The following is a 22,120-nucleotide window of genomic DNA, read 5'->3' as shown; positions in this document are numbered from 1 at the left end:
AAGTAGGATTTGACTGACTTTGCAGTAAGCAGACTCATCTGAATGAATCATCCATGAAAACAATACCTTTGGCTGCTTTACCTGGGAGATGGATCCACCTTGGATGAAGGAGGGTTTGTCTGTGGGCTTTGTGGTTGGAATGAGTGGAGGAGGAGAGGGAATGTTGGCTGGACGACTAGGTCGGCTGAAGGTCACCCTGACTCCATCTGGTATACCCTGGACCAGCTGGTTGGAGACTGGGTGGAGAACTGCTAGTAATATAGAACAACAAAATTTATAATCAATACATTTGGGGATTAAAAACTTTAAAGAGCAAATTCAATACAGGTGGAAACACTACAACTTCCCTCAATAAAATAACTCCATTAATCCATCTCAACAAATGGTGAAATGCTGAAGATAACATTTAAATGTTTTTCAGCTTGTAACTCATGGTTTGCTAATAATATAAAGCTTTAGGCAAAATCTACTTGATCATACTGTTCTTTAGCATGAAACCATATTTGCTTGTCTAAACCTCTAAAACAGAAATCATTTCAAATTGATTTCTCATGTCAGCCTCACACTAACTAATCAGTACACAACTCATGTGAAGGGTGTGAGGGTGTATATATAAGATCATAAGTAATTACTCCAAATTCCCAAAAACACTAGTGAGCTCACCAAGTATGTAAACTGTGACATTATGAAAAGTACGACGTGACATGACCATTTCAAAACCATAACCACTTGTGCTTGTAGATATAAAAACAGCACTCTCAAAAGTTTGCAATAAAATGAATTACAACCCTCGGGCTGAATGGTTTCACCAATTTAGATGCTGTCCAGGAATCAAGAAACTTTACCGCTCTGAGTAGACAAACCACCTACTGAATGTATGGTAAAAATCAAGTCTAGTATACAATAAATCCCTCTCACAACTAAAAAAAATAATTCTTTTCAGACTACAATAAATTTTAGATCTAATCTCCAGCCAAATAGGACATATCCACTTGGTAGTGATTAAAAGCATATGCTTCACTAATCAGTCTGTCTCAGACTTTTAGTTCCATGAGGGAGAGCCTGGCTCACCAGAGCAAAGCTCTTGGTCCAGAGCCAAGTTTCTGCCATGAGGCTTACCTGCAGAATAAGGTATAAGTACAAAGAAATATACCCATCATCATAATACAGTAAAGACTGAGCTAAGGTACAATAATGCTGCATCTACAGAGTCACATCGCAGACTCACATTCCGTAAAACTTATGTGAGGGCTAAGTAGCTGAGCTGCTCTTCCATTTACTGAATTGAATGTGAAAGGTGCTAAATGTACCAGCACATGAACAGAGCAGAGAAGAGGACAGTATAACAGCTGCTTTTGTTGTCATACCATCTCTATCTATTATGGTGGGACTGTGACTGTTGAAGAGTGATCTGCGCTCCAAATCTCCTCGATCCAGCCTCTGCTTCTCTTCTTGGTGAGCTGACTCGTGTACTGCTTTTATCTGGTGCTGCAACATGGCAAAGCCACTGATGGGCACCGCACCAGGACCACAAGGACCAGGCACCTGGAGAAGGTAAACAGGCACTGATCAAGATCAATTTGAATTTCAGCCAATGACGGAATTTAAAAAAATTCTTTAGAACTGGGTGAAACAAAGGAAGTACTACTAACTAACCATTGGTGGGACTGCAGCTGCCCGTTTTTGCAATTGCTGGATGTTGAGTTGGGCTTGTTTGGGTGAGGACATCAACACTGTGCCAGGAGGGTTAAGTAAAGAAGGCTTTTCAACCAATATTCTGCAGAACCAAAGAGAAATTAATCAAACACATAACTGAAATACTTCACCTGTAAACAATAAAACAATGCATGCAGCCGTTATAAAAGCACACCTCCTCTCAGGTTCTGCTTCCACATCCTCATCAGCACTGCAGGTGGCGCTGGAGTCATTATCAGAGTGATGATCCCTCCCACCATGTTCTGCCTTTTCTCCTCGCTCCTTGATCTCAGGCTCCAGTTTGACCTGAACCTCTCCAGCCTTCATGTCCATATCCTGTGGTTCAGTTTTGGGATGTATCGAGCCAGTAAATGAGGCCACCTTGGCCTCCTGAGATTGTGTCTCACTCTCTGGGCTTTTCTCTTCTTTGACTCTGAGCTCACTGTAAGAAGGCTCCAAAGCTTTTCCGCTGCATGCCTGAGATCTGTCTTGGTCAGGGCACTGAGAATCTCCTGCTCTGCTGTCTACCCTCTTGGAGTCACCAGACTTTGAGGAATCAGCTTGAGAAGGGGAGGGGGCACTCTCAGTATCAGAGCTGTTGTCACCACCTATGGCATGAAAAATATTTGACATTAACAAAACCATTTTAATTCAAATAGGGCACGCGCGTGCGCACACAGCCACACCCAGAAAAGGAGTTCCTCACTGTTCAGACAATATCAAGCAAATGTTCCCCGGCCACATAGTCGCTAACACATTAAGTTACTAAAGTCTACTAAACTACAGTCACAAAACTGACATCCCTTCAATAATTTGATTTAAGAATCAAGTATAACATGAATAAGACAAAAGAATGAACAAATCATATTAGCAAAATCACATTTTCGGAAATTATTAAGAACCTAAAGGATCTTGATATGCCCCCTAAAAAAAATAAGAAACTTAATTATAATTAAAGTAAAAGTAATAATAAACTTCAGCAATCAGCAATGTTAAATGGTTAGTAATTGTTTTTATGAGTGCAATTTAATAATTAGGACTCCAGTTTGGGTTTTGCTGGGACAAGAAATCCAAACACATATGAAATCTTGCCAACACCTCGAGTTACCGCTGCGATCTTGTGAATGGCAGGCTGTAGGAATCACAAAGCCACTTCCAAAACAAATACCGGTAATGCATCACTGATTTTAGGCAATATTTCAGGATGTAATTTTAATGATCTCTATTCTCGATGAAAGAGCAGAAAAGTTAACATGATTTGGAGACCACAAAGATGAGTGGGGCAAATTACTGCATCAAACCAGTGGACCAGCACTTTTCAGTTCAAAGATTGGACTTTTAAAGCACAAATCCTGTTTAACAATTATTTTAAGTCAAGTGAACGCACTACATGAAACACGTTCCAAATTAAGCACTCTGCATCGGATGGTGATTTTTGCGCAACTCTTATATATCAACTGTAAATGGTTCAAAAACACAGTGAGAAGGGGAGGGGGCACTCTCAGTATCAGAGCTGTTGTCACCACCTATGGCATGAAAAATATTTGACATTACGAACCATACGAAATGCCCTGCCTTCAGATAAATTAGTGAAAAAGAAATTTGTTTGGGTGCACAAGTTATTTAGACACGAGCATATGCTTTTCATCTTTTATCTGACCTTCACTGTCGTCTGCATTGTCTTCATCATCATCATCTGGTGATGGTGTGGCTTGGCCTTCACCTTGAGATCTATCAGCACGAGCCCGCCGTGTATCCTGGGAAGCACACAGCAGCACTATTCATCAGCCGCAGTCACACAGCAGTGCAACAGCAGACTGGGGCTAAAAAGCGGCTTACCTGCTTATGTTGCTGGAGCAGGTTATCCAGGTTATGACGCCTCTTGTAGTTAAAATAAAAGTTTTTGCACTGTGCCTCACTTTTGGTGCCCACCATTTTGGCAATGGCTGTCCAGTTTCGGCCATGCTCAACGAGCCCTAGAGGGCAAAAGGATAAAAAACAGGTGTCTGGTATTTGCAGGTTTTAAAATCATTTCTCTTTGATAACAAATGGTCATACAGCTATACATTGTGGTATAACCAATCATTTTGACTTGATAAACAATCTTCATATGCTGTTTTCAGTGCCCTACTCTGAATTATTTACAGTCTCTTTTAAACAGCTTTCTTAATTTTAGGCAAGCAAATTACATATGTAGCTTATCAAAAGCACAGGTGGCCAGGCAAAAAGTTACAAAATAGTTTTGATTTGAAATGTATCAGTGTGCTAAGTTTGTGCCTTCATCCATATTAACAATTCCACTCTGCTAACTATTTATTAAAAAGTGGTCCCTCCATATCTTGGAATGTCAAGTAAACCCCGAGCGTTCGCTGTTGCTAAGGCTTTCTGCTAGTTTTCTTTTATCCTGTAAAAGACTCACCACTGTCTCTTTACACTCTTAATCTAAGCTGTAGTGACCTGGAAGACTGCTATTTACCTTTGACATTAGAGTGTCTCCTCTTTAGATTGCATAACCCTTGTGACCTCCCTGACTTCCCAGTCTTGCTGAGATGAAGAATGCTGACAGTTTGACAAGAAGCCACAGATTTCAATACAAAGCCTTATTACTGCTCCAATTATAGAGGGAATGTGGTCACTGGGACTCAGTGGCCATCATAGTAATTTTGCTTATACTTTCAGACAGTTACAAAATGTCAGGCAGAAAGACTGACAAACCGTCTGTGATATACCATAAATATAACATTGTAAACATAAAAGAAGGCAGCTCTAATATTGTCATGTTCTTTGATGGTCTGACCACTACAACAACTTTGCTTAGCAGCAATAAAAGGCTCTCATATGCAACTAGCAGCTGGAAGAACCAGCACAAAGCCGACAGAGGTTTGCTCCTGAATATTTCGTAGCCAAACTGAGCACGGGACAACACACAACTTGTGACAACTTCACTTAAATGTCTTGAGATGTGTTTGCTAGCCAAGGATCTTGTGTGGTTCTGAGTGTTTTTTTAAAGGTAGTGTCCCAATTAGAATCAAACGTAGCAGGGAGAGATCAGTGTGAAAAGAGATCTTTATTTGGAAACATCATTTTTTCACCTTCAGATTTACTCAAATGATAAAGGGTATTCAAGACTCCGATGACACAGTGCCCAACCACTGAGCAAATTAATGAATAAAAGCGCCAACACTAAAACAGAAAGTCAGCATATGCAGCAAAAATAAATTTACTAAGTTCAAAAAAATCTGTTCTTTATCGACCAAGAGTAATTTAATCTTAAATTGTTTTAGAATTTGTCAATAATGCTTTAGAAAAACATTCATATCCAACTGAAGTAAGGGCATTATAGCCCAAATCAGGGTTGGGGAGAATGTTCTTAAAACCAAAGTTATTTCCTTCACTATTTCTGAAATGAATGAATAAACAAATGCCTGTAGTGTTTTTGTTTAATTGGGCACAATACATGAAAAACATGTATCTACACCCTAAAAAAATTCACAGTTTTAAGCTGTGTGAAATCATGAGCATTCAAATTTTTTTCTTCAGTGCACATCAGAAATGAGCAGGGTGATGCATCTTTAGATAACAAGAAATCATAATGACATGAAAGTAGGGGATAGGAAAGGAATATTTTAAAAGGAGAGCAGCAACACCACGATGGAGGAAGTACGCAAAAAAAAAAGAAAAGATGACCGAATGACAAGAGCAATGAAACGCTACCTTTTTTGGCGACTTCCATCTCCTCCTCGGTCCAGCGAGAAGTTTCTCCGGTTTCACTAGCAGCAGCTAAATCACAGAAAAAAATGATACAGTCCCATCAGCGGTGAGAAAGAGAGAAAATTAAGAACGACAGAGGGAGAGTGACAGTCCTCTTTTCAGCCCTCTCCATCTCATGGCAACTAATCTAATAATGTGTTTACATTCAGAGGCGGCCGAGAACTGCGCTTACACGCCCCGCCCTCTCCCTCTCTCTTATGCACACACAAAAATGCACGTTCATACACTCTCTATCTCTCTCTTTGCTATCACCAAGCTTTCCTCTGCTCAAATCAAGAAGGGGGGGGCTTTGGTCAGCTGATGTAGGGCCAGACAGTGGAGGAGTTGAGAGCCCTGCCTCCCTATTTGGGAAATGGCCTTGGATGGAGACAAACAGACAGATAGAACAGCCAGACTCAAACCCTCCCACCCCTTTTACTGTGATACTCCAATGCCGTCTCAAACAGACACACAACTCCAACTTGTTCTGGTTTGGCTAAACCTTTATACCTCCCACAAAAAAATTACAGAAGTACTGGTGCTTTTGTGTTTGTGTAGGGGGTACCTTAGTGAACATGAGCCCACTCTCCCTCATGTCACCCACAGAGACAGTGTAAACATTTGGACTAATATAGCAAGTACTATACCCTTGACATTACGACCAGTCACACTACCCCAAGTACACCACCCCAACACACACACACAGATAAGGATTTTCTCACTGTTCAGACAATACCAAGCAATGGTTCCCTAACTGCATAGTCACTAGATTAAGTTAAACATAACTACACTGACAAAACTTTCTGCCCTCTGATAGTTAAGAACCCTACAAGGCAGTTATTAATCAAAGTGAGTCTCACACAAACAATGAACGAACTCATTCCATTCAATGTTTAGAAAATATGCTAATAATATATGAATTTGACAAATTATTTGGAAAATTATTAGAATCTTGTCCACTGGAAGTTCAATTCTTGGAAAGAAAACCTGCAAAATTGTGTGCGCCTGTTTGCTTTTACTGATCAGGAGAAAAAATTTATGTGTGGACAATTTACACAACTTGTTTTTTTTAATTGAATGTTCTTTTGGCTGTGTTATTATTCTTTTCATTACACATTAATAATTAAACGTCAATCTTCTTAGAACTGTAACTACAATCTCACAAATGCAGTTTCCCAAGGAAGATTAGTCCTTTATAAAGCATGACGTGCATAGAACAGTGCCTAGGTATTGAGAGATTAAGACAATGGAGTGACAGACAGCAAATTGCTAGTTAATCACATTATAAGGCAGACTCTGAGTACCTGAAGTAGAGCTCAAGAGGCAGAAGAGGGAGCAGATGGTGTGAATGCAGCACAAAATTGAATCATGATACAGATTAGCACTCAGACTTGCCCTGATAACCTGAGCTTTTGTGACAAGCTTGAACAGGAAATGCATGAATTAGAATTAAGACAACTGATTTAATACTGCTACAAATGCACACTGGAGAAGGCTGGCATAAAATACACATATTTGTCTTGATTACCCATTAAGTCTAAACTGCTCCTCTTGATAATGTACAAATACTTAAAAAAAACCATAATATTAATATCCAAAAACCAAAGGAACAATATGGACAAACAACAGTGTATACTCCATTGAGGGTGAAAATGCCAGTGTACCTGAGGACCACTTTAAAATGTTGTTTGTACTTAAAAACCCACTAGCCTAAAATATGACAATCCTGACAGTATTTGTGAATGTGCTGGAAAAAAGATTCACAACAAGGTGCAAAGCAGCTCCTAAATAAGAAGTGTGCTATATCATGTATCCACATGGTGCAGGAAGTAAAAGGAATGGAATCTTGCTTAGGCAAAAGGATACCAGTACCTTTATTTGCGTCCAAAGAAGCTATTGGAATCTGTGGTTTCACAGGTTCCTTAATAGCCTTTTGGGCTGAATCGGACTTAGAAAGTTGTGGAGGATCTGACAAGGAGGGGTCTGTGGCAGTGGGGGGTGCCTCGTCAGCAGCCACAGATGCAGCTTCAATGGCCATGGAACGTGTGGTGATCCTTCCCTTACGGCGGCCCTGGCTGTTGGCAGTCTTCCTGCCACGCGGCGTGTTGTGCTCCTTTCCCTCCTCGTCTTCCCCACCGTCACACTTATCTTTGTCTTTACTAATTTCTCTGAAGTATAGAGAGTGACAACACAGCTTTAAACCACCAGGAAATGAGTCCTCATAACTTTGACATTAACTCAAATAAACCAAGCCACTATAAAGAATAATTTTTAGCCGTAGTGAAGTTTTAATCAAAATGTCCCTTGCAAACTCAGTCAACCAATATTTCCTCAGGATGTTCCATAGGTGGAGCGAATTCAGGTGAAATGCAAAGTACAAATTATTAAGAACACGTAAACTAATCACAGCTCTTCTAGTGTGTATTATACATTATATAAAGTGTATGTAATGTGAAGGTATAAAAGTATACAGCTATACATCCTCTATATATTGATACTTAGCTTGTTAGAGGAGTTTACATATTGAAGCGGTGTCTATAGAAGTAAAATCTACTGTTTACCATATTTTACCCAATCCTACTAAAAAATCCCTAAAGTTTACAAACCCTAAAAATTGATAAGACGTAAGGTGCACTGACCTAGAATCCTCCTTTTCATCTTTCTCTTCCTCGTCCTTCTTTTCGTCGTCCTCTTTTTTCTCAGATTTCTCAGATTTGTCGTCCTCGTTTTTGTCGTCTGACTTCTCTTCTTGTGAGGGACGAGTTATTTGCTGAAGACAAAAAAGGATCATGAAAATAATATTTAAGTTCCAAGGGTCATTAAGTAATGGTTTAGGTTATTAGGTTTTTAAATTAAAAATGACACGTGATTACCATATGATTACCAGCTTTTCAAAGGTTTTAAGTTAAAGTGGAAAAAACAAATTAAGCTGGGTTATGTTCCAATAAATAAATTTAGTATAATTCCAGGGTCTTTTCACGATTTATCACATATCATTTATAATGTATGACAATTACTGTGTCGCTAAAAAATGTCCAAAATGATTATTATCAAAATAATTACGGGTAATTCATACTGACAAAAATTAAACAACAGCTCATTTAGCTAGTTGGCTCAAAAAATAAGAGGTGAAAATTAAGGAAATAAAAAGTTTAACACAAAAGTTAATCAAACACTTAATTTTGGTGCAGAAAAAAAAAAGTAAAAGTTGTGGCTGTAAATTTTAGCACAATGTGGATCTTACTGCCGCAGCATGTCATGAAATGGGACACAGAAGTCCCCGACAACCCTGTAAAACATTCACAATGGCCTTCTTAGCTTGCAGACCGTAAGCTAATACAGTCAGCAATGCTGTTCTAAATTTGGCCCTACATAACTACTACAAAAACAAATGTACAGTGCTTCAAAGAAACCTACATATCATACAGAACAAATCTATGCGCGGCCATCCAGCCATGGCATTTTAATCACGTATGGACAAAATAGAAATATGATTTTGTGAATATAGGCAATAGGCATTGATGTGCATGCAGTTTAAAAGATGTCATTCATTTCATTATAAAATGGCAGTTTTTCATTTGATCAGTAAATACAATAATTATCTTAATGCACATGGAATACATTATAAATTAGCTGAATTTATTATGCTACTGTAGAGGCAGTTCACTTACTAATGACAACTTTCAAACACCACCAGGGCACTTAAGCTCAAGAAGTGGATACTTCAGATACTTTATGGTAGACAGAGCAAGAAACTGTTTTTTTCTTTTCCTAAAATTCAATAATTTGTTTATTCCATATGCAAATTATAAAAAAGCACTCGGAGAGCGCGGACCTCCACCAAGCAGCTCATTTCCCAACATATTGTGACTGACACCCATAGTATAGTATATATAGCAGTACAAGGTTACATAACATAGTACGGTAGTTAGGCTACTTTATGATCAAAGCCCTATGGCTTTTCCTCTTCCTTGCTCTCCCTTTACCAATTATCAACATTTCCTGAAATTTTTTTTCAAATCTGTTCATAACTTTTTGAGGATTTTTTGACAGGACTGGGTTACTTCAATGATATAGTAAAATCTATAGTATTAATCAGAAAGTTAAGTAATTCTGAGGGGAATTTTAACTTGAAGCATCATTGTTGTGCACTGCATTTCATTGCTATAAGGACTTTTCAATGCTATCATAACAGTGTCTAAAAGGGACATTTACTAAACAATTTAACTTCATTGTAAAACATTTCAAAGTACTGAATAATACATTGTGTCTTTTGTTCATGAAAACTCTATTACATGATGATTAATACATGTTTAACTGGAAACATTTACTTATTACTAAACACAGGTTACAGTAAAAATGTATCTGATTTAGGGGTATTATTGATAATATGACATATGTATATATACACACACACACATACATACATATATACACATATGTGTGCACACACACAACATTGGATCAGACTGATATAAAATTGAGTCATGTTCACTGGTGAAGATCTTGACAATATGTAGTTCTATATGACATATATGATCTATTTGAAATTTAAATGGATTCATTTAAACTGTCTTTGTCTTAAATGAAACTTATTTAGAAAGAGCAAGAATCTAAGTGACCTGAAAAGTCCCTTGGGTTTGCCAAAAGGAAATGTGCACCAAACTAAAAATACAATATATTTTCCCATAACAAAAATACATTGGCACATGTTACCACAGTTTGATGACAATGTCTGCAAGTCCTTGAAAAAAAACCCTAAATAGTATGACTTCCTCCAAACCTCAACTCCAATTCTGAAACATCGAAGGGAACGTTAAAAGCATCACTACACCAATCATGTGAGCAGTTGATAAACGCACATATTGATTTAAAATCTTGTCGCATACCTGTAGCCTCATTTGTTGAACACAAAAAACGCTTTTGTTTGCTGTGAGCCACAGCTTACTGGTGGAGTTAATGTGTATTTAGCCTTTAGTCCGTCCATAGTGTTCAAAAGAGAAGCAGTAGAGAGGCAGGACAGCACCATAGCAGAGCTCCTTAGAAGGGCTGCTGGGCCACAGCACCACCACACATATTCTAGGAAAGCATGTCATCGGGCCGCTTAAGCCGCCTGAAGAATTGTCCATCTCACATGCACACACTAATCTATGCAGGGTCACTCAAGGTAATCCCTGTTGAGCACTCCTCTTTGATTGGCACTCACAGCAGCAGAGCGAGTGCTTTGGACCTGTCAGATGGCTGGGCTGTACCATCTTAGTCATTTACCATAGGGGTAACTATTGTTGTCTCCTTTTTTCCCTCACTGTCGCTTTCTGTCTTTTTCTCTCTTGATGAGAGAGAACGAAAATAAAATGAAAATATTTAATACAGCGGCTCAACTGACATATTCCAAATAGAAATAATTTTTTACTTTCTTAATTTTTAAGAATCACCCCTACATTTGACTTCTGTTGCTCTATCATTTCTCTATTTCCTTTCCTCTGTGATGGCTCTACTTGTTCCAGCAACTTTTTGACTATTTCAGTGCACCTGAAAACGGTTAAAGATTATTTTAAGAAATTGCAGTGGTAATTAAAGATTGAATGATCTGTTAAGCTCAGTGTCATTCATAATAATTAAAGCGAATTGAAGTTTTGTACATAAAACATGTCTCCATCAGGTGTAGGGGAGTCATTCAGATTAGTTGTATGCTCTGCTGATAAAAATTAAATTCTCAGCAGCAGAAAATCACAATCACAATGTGTACCTGGTTCCTTCCTCTCCGCTTTCCATAGTTTCGCCTAACCAGCGTCTTGTAGTTGTTGTTCTTCTTGGTCAAGTAGTAGTAAAGGACACAGTCAGCAACACACTGAAACAAAACATTTACTTGTTTGTATAGGTTATTTAAGTTCACATAGAGTTTAAAGTTCTTAAATCCAAAATGAATACTTGAATGAACAGTTTCATTTATCCAGAGGCATCATTTACCTTTCTTTCCAGATAGGATGCAATCAATCCAAAATTTTTCGGATGTTGGACAAACCTGGGAAAAAACTTGTGTTTTCGTTATTTATCAAAAAAAAACCTACTCAAGGACATTAAAAAAATGTGCAAAGGAAAACACACTTCTCCTTAAATATCTCCTTTTCATGCTCAGTCCAAACATTCATAAACTGTCGAGCTTTGTACACTTTCATTGGGTCATCCATAAGACCGTTCATGTTGATGAACTTCACACGCCTCTGTTCAGAGTCATACATCATGGGAGGGATCACTGAGAGCTGTCTCATCTGTTTTTCATTGTTCTATAAAAAAATACCAGATGAGGTGCCAACATTTAGTCCATTTGCTTAAACATATGGTAAACAAGCACACCACTTTTATCTCATGGAAATACTGAAACAGTGATTTCATGTCTACAATGTAATATAAGAGTACCCACCTCCTGTTCAGAGAGACCATCTATGATTTCAGAAATCTCATGTTCACTTCTTGCGATTGTTGCAGAGAGACCAGTTCCTCTTTGTCCGACTCTGCAGAGAAGAATCTTTCCAAATGTCACAGCTGTTGATATTGCCTCTGAGGCAACAGTGAGTTTTGTCTTCTCAGCAGAAAGCAAAGTAGGTTTCTTAATTTGGAGATGAAATCAAACTTCCGAGCTTTCTTGATATATTCAGAATTGCGTCTATTCCAAGCAAAGCCTGAGCCAAACTGGCTGACATGAGACATGAATTAAGTTATGCTAAATAAATTAAAGCACTGCAAAAACTGCTGGATGAAATTAAACAAATTATGATTGACATAATGATTGTACTGCTGATCACCCCTAAAGGTAGTAGTTGCACAGACCCTTCAACCATTTCCAGCAGTGACAACAGCATACATTTCTACCCCACATAGTCCTCCCACACCTTTAAACCTTACTTTATGCTAACCCCTCTGCGTTGCTCACAGGCTGTTTGTGTAGGGATTGCGTCATTTGCAAGCCCTTAGCAACCTCTGCAGAGATGCGCAGCACATCTCCAAAATATTGTAACTGGGCAGAGAGGGACTGCAGACCATGCGCAGAGGCACTGTAATTGTGTGGTGCTTGCTAATAAAAGACTTTCAAACCAAAGTGACTGGCTATAAATGTATAATTAATGAATGTTTCCCCTTTGTGCTTACTCTCTAAATTCTGAAAGCAGACGCAACTCCACTAAAAATGCCACACTTCTGATCGTTTGGGCAGGAAGTTGCATAGTGAACATAGTGACAGTCCACTGAAGTATAAATGGCAAACCCCCATGCCCGTAGAAAAAAGATAATATTGCTGAAAGGCTATGCAGATGGACAATAGGCCCTATAATGTTTAACTTTTAAAAAAAAAACTTAAATTATCAGTCTGGCCTTTTCTTTAAACATCAGTTTTTACGAATTCTTTCATTATAAGCAGGTCTCATGAGTTTGATATTCCATTGGCTTCAAGTTTCTGCTTGATATTTTACTCTTAACTGACTGAGCACTTCCAATTCATAATATCTGACCTAATGATATTTGGTTTGACATTTTCCTCTTGTTTTTCTAGAAACAAGACTTTCTGATGAGTGTGGTAAGCAGTGCAGCAAACTGAAAATAAAACGCAAAACCTATACAGAACCTGTGTGGCAAAAGACTGTTAGAGAGAAATAATATCAGAACAAAAGAGAAAATGTATCAATACTACACAAAAAATGCCTTAAAAAATGCTGAAATGTATCACGTACTGCAGGTGTGTGGAGCCAGAGACCAGCACAAGAAAACATACATTGTATTGTAGCGCATCAACAATAGGATGATTCTGACCAGTGATGGGTAAAGCGCATGGTACCTCTGAAAGCGTTCCTGCTGCTCTCTCTGCTTGCGGATTTCTGGAAATTGCCTTTCATAGTACTCCCGCGTCCTGCTTTCCTTGGCTTTACGTCTTGGATTATTCTCCATTCGCTCCACTTTCTTTTCCCACGCTTCCATTAGCTGGTCATAGCGCTGGCAGATCTTTTGTTCCTGTATGAAAAACATAAGAATAAATATATTACGGTAACCTAAAAAAGGAGGGAAAAATAGTATATCATTTTTATTCATATTTTCAAAGTAAAAAGAATTCATACATCAAGTGTATACCATCAACAATCAATAACATTCACTACATAAATAGCTTGCATAAATAGTGTATTTTTGTATGTGTTTCTGTGCTCTGTGCCTCTCCTCTCCTCTCTATTCTATCATCTACCTGTCCTCCCCCCTCTCCTCTCTATCTACCCAGCCGGCCATCAGCAGGAGGGTCCCCCTACATGAGTCTGGTTCTACTCAAGGTTTCTTCCTGTTAAAGGGGAGTTTTTCCTTGCCATTGTTGCTTGTTGGGGGTTAGGCCCTGGGATTCTGGAAAGTCACTTGAAACAATTTTGATTGTAAAAGACGCTATATAAATAAAGATTGATTTGATTTGATTTTGATTTGACTACACATTCTGCTTTTGGAAAGATTTCACAAAGATTGTGATCAGTGATTTGTGATCAACAAACCTAATGTGAGATCAGTGACATGAATATTAATGCTGCTGAAGCAGAAAGATGGCCAACACCCTGTGATCACAGACAAGGTCAGCAATAATGTGCAGCTAGCCTGCAGGAGTTTGATACCTAGATAAGATTAAGGAACCCATATGTACCATCAAAATCCCTCAAACAAACAGCAGACTCAGATCTTGTATCAGGATGGATCATTCAATCCCTTTATCAATCATGGAAATGTAGACAAAATTTATCCAGTTCATGCAATGATCTCCTGTCCACTTCAAGGGATCCTGTGGACTAGTAAACTCAATTTCAGAGACGCTTTTCAGCATACTTCAGTTGTAAGTGGCATTTGTGGCACTGTACTGTACCTCAAATGTAATGTACTGTCAAAGGATTCTATGACTGCAATCAAAAAAAACTGGAGTTGGGTTTTCCTGAGCCACTGCAACAGAATTAAGAGCTAAAGGATTTCAATCATTTTGATTCTAAAATGCTTAAAGTACAGGAGTAAAGGAAAAGAAAGGAAATTAAAGCATATATTGTACCGTATATACACAGGCTTCTTTCTTAAGCTGTGCGAACAAGCCAGGTCAAGAAATGAAGTCATATTTGTTTATATAGTTTCTTAATTCATGGCAGCAAATCTGAGACTTCAATGACCCCTTCATTTCTTACACCTTATGACAATTGGAAAGTGAATTGCAATCTTCAAGGTTTAGAAGATCATGGGTCAAAAGTTCTTTGGATACTGGAATATCACCAAAATTTAACAAGCTCTTCCTTTGCCTAATATTAACAATTCCTCAAACTTTCATCAAAATCTGTTCAAATTTTGGTTGCCTAATACAATACTTTCCAAAGAAAAGAGGCACTTACCCGTTGTTTTCGTGCATGATTCCTCCTCTTGAAAAACAAAATCAGCTTCTTCCTCATGACTTGGTTACTGAAACAAAAACACCACTTATTCAAAGAACAAATCCAGTATGGTTTCACTAAATACATTTTTGCAACCTTCAAAACTTTGCATAATTGTTTCTCAAGTTTCTGGGATTTTTTTAAAGCATTAGCTCTGTCATACTATTTGTATTTAACAGATGTTCAAGTATTGTATCTCTTGGAACTTACGTCTTAATGTTATCATGGTAAACCTTTGTGTCTGATGGCTGATTGTAAAGGGGCTGCAGAGAAAAAAGATCCATAACAAGTAGTGTATTAATTATTACCTGCTGGGCAAGCAATGATCTCAAAGCCTCGCCTCATTTAAAGCTCAAACAAGAGCACAACTATTATTAATACTATTATTATTATGAATCATTAAATCACATACCAACTCCACTTTTGGACCAAGACCTTCGAGGATTTTATGAGCCTCTTCTGCTTTTTTCTGGAAAATTAAAGAACAGCAAAAGTTTGTCATATTTACAAGTTATCCAAAAACTAGATGGATAAGATGTTTTTAAGGCATGTAATCATGTTAAAAAGCTAAAAGTAAATCTACAGAATAAAGAGAAGTTAAAGTAAATGTTTGGTAAATTATCTATCATTGTGAAAAAGCATTACTTTTAAGAACCACATTTCTGATATGCAGATGTGAACAGTTGCCCTGGACCAGGGGGTTGTTTTCAAAGTACACCATGACAACAAAAGCTACTACAGTTTTGAGCCTTTACACAAAGCAACATTGCAGGATAAAGGGTTAACTCCCCAGCAAACGGAGAAAGAAGGCGTGGCTCAGCACTCCCCTAACATAACAATGTCTGACAGCCATGAACTACAGTGACCTTCAAAAATACACATTGACTTCCTTATTGTTCAGCTGAAATACAGATAATGGGACCCAACTTTTCCTTTAAGGTTTTAAAAGTGAAATTATTATGAGCAATTTCTATTCAAAAAACTACACTGGGATTTAAAAGGTTTTAAGTCATTTGGTTGGCTGCCAATTCTGACAATAATTTTCCGGTTTAAATTTCTCAGAACATCATTATTTAACATGCTGGGAAACTGGAAAGGAAAATGAACTTTTAATATTTTATTCATATCAAATGTTAGCCAACAGCAGGAAATGTGGATCTACATGACAGTCAATGCTTTTAAATACGGCTAAAGTGCACCAGTTTACAGTTAAATCAAATTTTATTAAAATGTTGCAAAAATGCACTTAGTCTCTACAGTGAACATTCACATGCAGGTGTAACAGTACCTGAGAGGTCACCACCCGAAAATGGGTGTCATTCCATCATCAATAAACATGGTTTGGTTCAGCAGAAGTGTGTTACCAAGTTGGAAATTAGTAAGTTAAGTATCGTTCTGCATCGGCCCTGTGTCAACTCTTTAATGTCAGTGTTGTGAAGTCATTGAGAAAACAAAAGGTCACATCCTGCTGTGCATCATGCATGTTTAACCATAACACTTTAAATATTACCTCTTCCAATCAACCATGATTCTAAAAGCATGCTGGGCATGAGCATTGTATAAAACGCAAACACTGGACCAAAGCAGCAGGTACAAAACTGCATGTTTAGCAATAAGGTAAACATTATGTGGTCATTCACTGCAGATGAAAAGCCAAAAGATGAAATTACTAACCCTGTTCTCATCATAGATGATCTGGACTATGCTGCGATGCTTGTGTTCCACAGGGGGAGGGGTCACAGGCTTTTCTGGCTCCATTGGCTTTGCTGCTTCCTCCTCCAGTTGTTGCTAAGTAACAAAAGCAAGTAAAAAAATAAATAAAAAAAATACACAAAATCTCATTCAGTATTTGATTGTGTTTGTCATGATTAACTTTCCGAAAAAGCCAGGTTTACATAATCTGTCAGCTTTCCTCAAATCAAAATATATATCAGGAATATAAAAATCACACGATTTCTGATCAGCTCATTTTTTAAGGATCAGAATCCGGCAGAAAAGACCTGGATCACTGCTGCATGAAAAATGTAACATTGCACTGTCTGTATTGTAAACACTACACATTTGCAAAAAGCACAGAGCGCCATACAGAAACATACAGTTGACTGATGCTAGTTGGGTCGTTAAGGCACAATGGCGCACATTCAATGTGAGCAAGTCAGCGATGACGCTTTATAGCAGTGTGTATTTCAATGAGTGGGCATACTTTACAGGCAATGTGAGTGGCAGTGAGCTGAGCCATAAGCTGGTCACTGGCTAGGAAATTGCATATGAAAAGCTGGCAAGATCAGATCAAAAAACTACACTGGGTTTAAAATTTACTGTATGTATTGTAAACCCAGATGTATTTATATCTGATATTTGATTTTATGCACATTGTTTAGTTCTTTTTTTTTTTTAAATATTACTATTTAGATGTAAATAATTTATATGGCTATTTAGCAATTGTTTAGTAATAAAAATGGCAGGTTGCACAGTTAAAACATCTGCTGACCACCAGTTCTAATATCGTACAAAGTTTTACAACTTTTATTTCAAGTGTACCAGTATCTCAAAGCAGACAACTTCCTGTCACCAGTACGTGATGATATGTAGTATGACTCAATAACGATGCATAGATCTGTTCAACAACTTAAAAATTTAGGGAACAACTTTATTTTTTACTGTTTTGCCAAATATTCATACCAAATAAATAGGTTCCTGGTGCTGCATTGCAAATGCTTTGTGAAAAGCACTTGGTAAGGCCAGGTAAATTCCGCATAATAATTCTAATAGTGTTTAACAATATTAACATACTACTAATATGAATTAAATACTGCAACACTCCCTTGTGACTCTTGTCATGAGTCCACTAATTTAAGGTTGACCATGACCAAAATGTCAGTGGGGCATGGCTCATGACCAATGTATGGTGTAATAGCAGAACTACAGATTACCTTAAAAAGGTGTTCGATTATGTATTAATATTGAATAGCCTGTTATGTATTGTCAAAAACAAAGTTAAATGGAGTTGAGGTGTAGGTAAAAGGAATATTTAAAAGAAATTAAAGTAATAGGAAGGGAATCAAAAACTGGGTTTTGTTTGTCTCAGCTAGGCAGGGGAATATGAAGGACATCTGGTCTCACACACATGTACTTTATAGGGTCATATTTTCTCTGTCCTACTGTGTTGTGCACTAGCAAATAAACAGTTTGCAATGGATTTGGGGGGGAAAAAAATCAAGAGAAAAAAACAACACACAGTATTGTCTGCCAAAGTGTAAAGCAAATCTGAAATTCAGGCTTGTCCTCTTCACTGTCACAGGAAATTTGATCATTTATTCAGGATTTGAAAACACTTTGAGAGTTTCTGTCAAAATTACCCCAAAAACAAGTTTCTCCCAACCCTGAAATTACCTTAAAAGGGTACCATTAGGGCATAGGACTATTCAGATTTCCAAGAATTCTTGACAGACAAGGCTGTGTGCCAAAGAACGCTGATCACTGGAACATGCTTGCAACATTCTTCAATGCACCTGCATTGTATAACCCAGTGAAACCTGAAAACTTGTTTATTTAATTTCTATAAGCTTCATTTCATTTGTCCTTTGACCATTTGGAAAACAGAGTCAAAGAAGATAAGCTACATGAGCTGGGAGGTCTTGGTTGTGTTGAACTAAATTGCCCAGTGACTTAAAACAACTGAGAAAATGAAGCAACAGCCAAAAAGCTGCATCTAATTAAACAACGGTGAAGAAAATTTAAGAAAATTATAAGATTTTAAGACATCATCAGTCTGATTAAGGTACAAAAGAAATGCAAACCACACAGATTAATAAGATTTCCTGTAAAAATGGTGGAATGGGTGCTTATGTTTCCACTGAATGGTTGAAATGGACAAAATACACTCCAACTGGGAAGGAAATCAATGAGAAAGGAGAACTTTACATGTTGGTAACTTCTTCCCCCTTCATTAATGGAATAGTTAAAAAATTTAAAAAGGCCAAAGGAATCCCAGAGACAAAGTCTGGTCTAACTGTGGGTGGAAAGAAAAAAGAATTTCAAGATAAAATGTTTAAGGGACCAACCTGCTTTTTCTTCAACTTTAAAATTTGCTGTTCCACTTTAGCAATCTCCCTGTCCACACGGTCCATGCTCTGGATCAACTCCTCCTTAGAAAGCTTAGATGGAGAGGTGTCCTGGTCTTCCCCAATGTGTAATGTATGTCCTCCAGGGGACAGGGACTCTACTTTGACAGTGAATGGAGTTTCCTGATAATAAAGAAATATGCAATGAACACATTCATGAGGACTTTGCTGCGAACCCAAAACATATGCTGCAGACCAGGTAGTGACAATGAGGACAATTGTGCAAAGTCTACAAACATTATATAGACTAACCACAGACTACAAATCAGAGAGAGGGGAGCTATCAATGTACTGAACCAGAAACGAGGGAAAAACAAACAAAAAAAGTGTGTTATTTTGCATTTAATAAATTAAATAGAGGTACAGGGCCCACCTTTTTGACCTCCACTGTGGCTCTCAGGCTGTCCTGTACTGTATGTGTTATAGGCAGAACAATACCTCCAGCTGTGGGAGGGGTGCGGGAAATATGGGCCTCAGCAACGGTCTCCATGCGAGGGCGTTTCGCCTCCAAGGCCTCATGCTCAGACTGAGCTGTGATGGAGTGAAACTGCTGTTCGTAACCATGGCGTCTCTCTGGAGGCCTGATGAAAAAGAAACAAACAAGAAACTTACACATATATCAGAAACTACAGATGTGCATTTCTTTGATTCATTGTTGAGTCCAAAATGGAAATTATTTATGCAGGAAAATGGATAAGTTGCCTTTCAGTTCCAGGGTGGAATTCAGACAGTAAAGATGGTCTTCTTCGACCTAGTGGATCTTGAATATGAGTCCGGTAATCTGAAGAAGTATAATCCTGGAAGACAGGAAGTCAAACAGCTTTAGAAAAAAGAAAAAAAAAATCATACAAGAGAACTCTTACTTATATTGTAGTCAACAACACAACAACAGTACACAACGCTGAGGTCCCCGCAACGCCCTTTATTAGCTGCAGCAACTATTTACTGGGCCATTAACTCTTGTCTGAAGGATATCCTGAAGGCCTGAGGGCTTTTTTTCTAATGTCCCTTTAATTGCAACTTCCCCCTTTTATTCACGTTGAGGAAAAGTCCGAATCGCGTATTGCAACTCCTGCAATGCTGTAAAAGAGACAACTCCCCAGATGAACTTAAAATACAGTCTTAAATATGTTAATTAAGCTATTGGTAACCAATGCAAAAATGTTATCAGCTCAGCCTGATGTCTGAACAAACATGAACGCGCAAATGCAGTTACAGGAAAACTTCCATGTATTCCCAGATTTAAATAAACAATCCAAATGCCCAGAAATGCCCCACTGGCAATTTTCTGTGAAATACCTTTCGAAGAACCTTATCAGGTAAAACAATATAAGTGTCAATATGGTGCAATTTTGAGTCAATAGTGTACATAACCTTAACAGTGAATAAGTTATCAACTATAAAAAGCTGCAGCAATGCTTGTGACAAATTGATATCGAACATAGTGATGTAGCCAGATAACATGCTACACGTTCGACACAACTGGAAATTTCAGTAATTTGCAGATCTCAAAACAGACATTTGCAAACCCAACAGAAAACATGCATGTGCAGGTCATAATTGGCATCTCCTAATTTCCCACAGAGCATTCCACTCACCTCGAAGGGTGCCTTGCAGATCTGAACCAAATTGGCTTTACTTGGTTTGACTCTTCATCCTTCTTTGTTTACACAGCACAAATGTTTCAAAAAGTGGAATGCTTGCACCAAACAGGAATAATATAAGCCAAATCCCCTTGTGTTCCATACAAGAAATTAAAATAGAATGAATTAACAACAAAGAGCTACAGTGTAGACTCAAAGCTCTGTGCAGCAGACCGCAATATCAGCTTTTCTAAATTGGATTTCTTTATCTTAAGACCAGAGGGCACTCTTACTACTACTACTCATCAACTGGCTAATTATAGGACTACTAAGTTAACACACATTAGTTTCTACCTTTAACATGACCTACAATGCAGAAATTTCTGCCAAGTAGTGGCTGTGTACTACATGTAAAAAGAATCTCCCATATTCTTTACATTGTTGGGATATGGGGTAGGGTGCCAAGAGAGAAGCCATTTTCTTACAATGAAACACATCCAAGCCTGGCTAAATTTTAAAAAATCATGCATAGTGTTTCTCAAGAGCACACAGGAAAATGTGTTGTGCTCTAAATAAACAAGGTTGAAATTTTTGGTCATAGTTCCAATACATTTGGCACAAAAACAACACTAAAAGAACAACAAACCCAAAGTCAAGCGTAGTGGTGGCAGCATCATCCTAATGAGTTTTGTCTTCAGCTAATGTCCTGAGTCAAGGTGGAGGTATATATCAAGCCTTCCAAATCAGTTTCAAGTTTGGCACAAACCTTAACACTTCAAGCAGAAACATGAAGTTGTCAAGAAATTGCAACTCTCGGCACAGTAACGAGCATATACATCAATCAAAACGTGGCTTCACCAGAAGCACATTAAAAGTTTAGCTCAGCCAGAGCCCAGGTCCGACATCAGTTGGAAATGTGTGGTGTGGTGTGATGTGAGGAGGGCGGGACACAGAAAACACACTAGCAATGTGACAGATTTGGAGCTTGGAATATTGCCATGTCCTGATGTGACCTGCTTTCTGAGTCTTACCTAAAAAGAGTGCTGTGAAGTCAAAAGTAAGGTTAATCAGCAATATGGTTCTCTGGAATTAAATGTCTTTTACTCTGCCATTTAAGGAGGGGGTGGGGGACTTAAAAGGATATTTTATTGTAGCATAATATGATTCACTGCTCTTTAATTCTTTGGTTATTAGAGGCAGGAGTTTTTTACCTTTCCAATTCACGTAGGGCATTCCCTTCAAACAGAGGGAACTATGCAAATCTAAAACAAAAGCGCCCATTTTTTTCCCAATTCTTAACAAAGAAATCTTGATAGAGAGTAGGCATCGAGATTAGGCCAATCCACAGTCTTGCACCAGAAAATAAACCTAGAGGCACTTTCAAGATCACTTGTGCTGAATTGGGAGAGCGTGAGCAAGGGTGGTCAGAATAATGCCCATGGGACAGGAGGAAAGATGGGCACTAATATGTCTGACATGAACGGCATAATTTAGAATACAGTTCATTAGTAAGAAAAATAAAAGTCTCACTTCTGAG

The 22,120-nt window shown here is 38.1% G+C and overlaps 1 protein-coding gene across 4 annotated transcripts in view; it reads right to left on the bottom strand.

The window, feature by feature from the left end:
• ncor1 (nuclear receptor corepressor 1) overlaps positions 1-22,120 on the bottom strand; it is a 39,357-nt gene that overhangs the window by 14,562 nt on the left and 2,675 nt on the right. Inside the window, exons 1-22 of one of the 4 annotated variants that reach the window (XM_029849047.1) lie at positions 20,599-21,284; positions 19,703-19,797; positions 19,439-19,581; positions 18,941-19,123; positions 16,551-16,664; positions 15,289-15,345; positions 15,087-15,139; positions 14,838-14,904; positions 13,277-13,449; positions 11,870-11,960; positions 11,554-11,732; positions 11,416-11,470; positions 11,195-11,296; positions 8,085-8,215; positions 7,318-7,613; positions 5,410-5,475; positions 3,535-3,671; positions 3,356-3,452; positions 1,871-2,303; positions 1,657-1,777; positions 1,368-1,545; positions 82-251 (exon numbers count right to left, since the gene is read on the bottom strand). In XM_029849047.1, coding sequence (XP_029704907.1) covers positions 82-251; positions 1,368-1,545; positions 1,657-1,777; positions 1,871-2,303; positions 3,356-3,452; positions 3,535-3,671; positions 5,410-5,475; positions 7,318-7,613; positions 8,085-8,215; positions 11,195-11,296; positions 11,416-11,470; positions 11,554-11,732; positions 11,870-11,960; positions 13,277-13,449; positions 14,838-14,904; positions 15,087-15,139; positions 15,289-15,345; positions 16,551-16,664; positions 18,941-19,123; positions 19,439-19,564 — 2,829 coding nt within the window. In that variant the 5' untranslated portion in view covers positions 19,565-19,581; positions 19,703-19,797; positions 20,599-21,284. Of the gene's footprint in view, positions 1-81; positions 252-1,367; positions 1,546-1,656; positions 1,778-1,870; positions 2,304-3,355; positions 3,453-3,534; positions 3,672-5,409; positions 5,476-7,317; positions 7,614-8,084; positions 8,216-11,194; positions 11,297-11,415; positions 11,471-11,553; positions 11,733-11,869; positions 11,961-13,276; positions 13,450-14,837; positions 14,905-15,086; positions 15,140-15,288; positions 15,346-16,550; positions 16,665-18,940; positions 19,124-19,373; positions 19,582-19,702; positions 19,798-20,598; positions 21,285-22,120 lie in introns of those variants that run through there. The other 3 variants (XM_011611138.2, XM_029849045.1, XM_029849046.1) reach the window with 3 other exon arrangements.

Source organism: Takifugu rubripes, chromosome 15 (genome assembly GCF_901000725.2).
Source record: "Takifugu rubripes chromosome 15, fTakRub1.2, whole genome shotgun sequence".
Lineage (NCBI taxonomy): Eukaryota > Metazoa > Chordata > Actinopteri > Tetraodontiformes > Tetraodontidae > Takifugu > Takifugu rubripes.
This window is presented reverse-complemented; position numbering and strand designations above follow the sequence as displayed.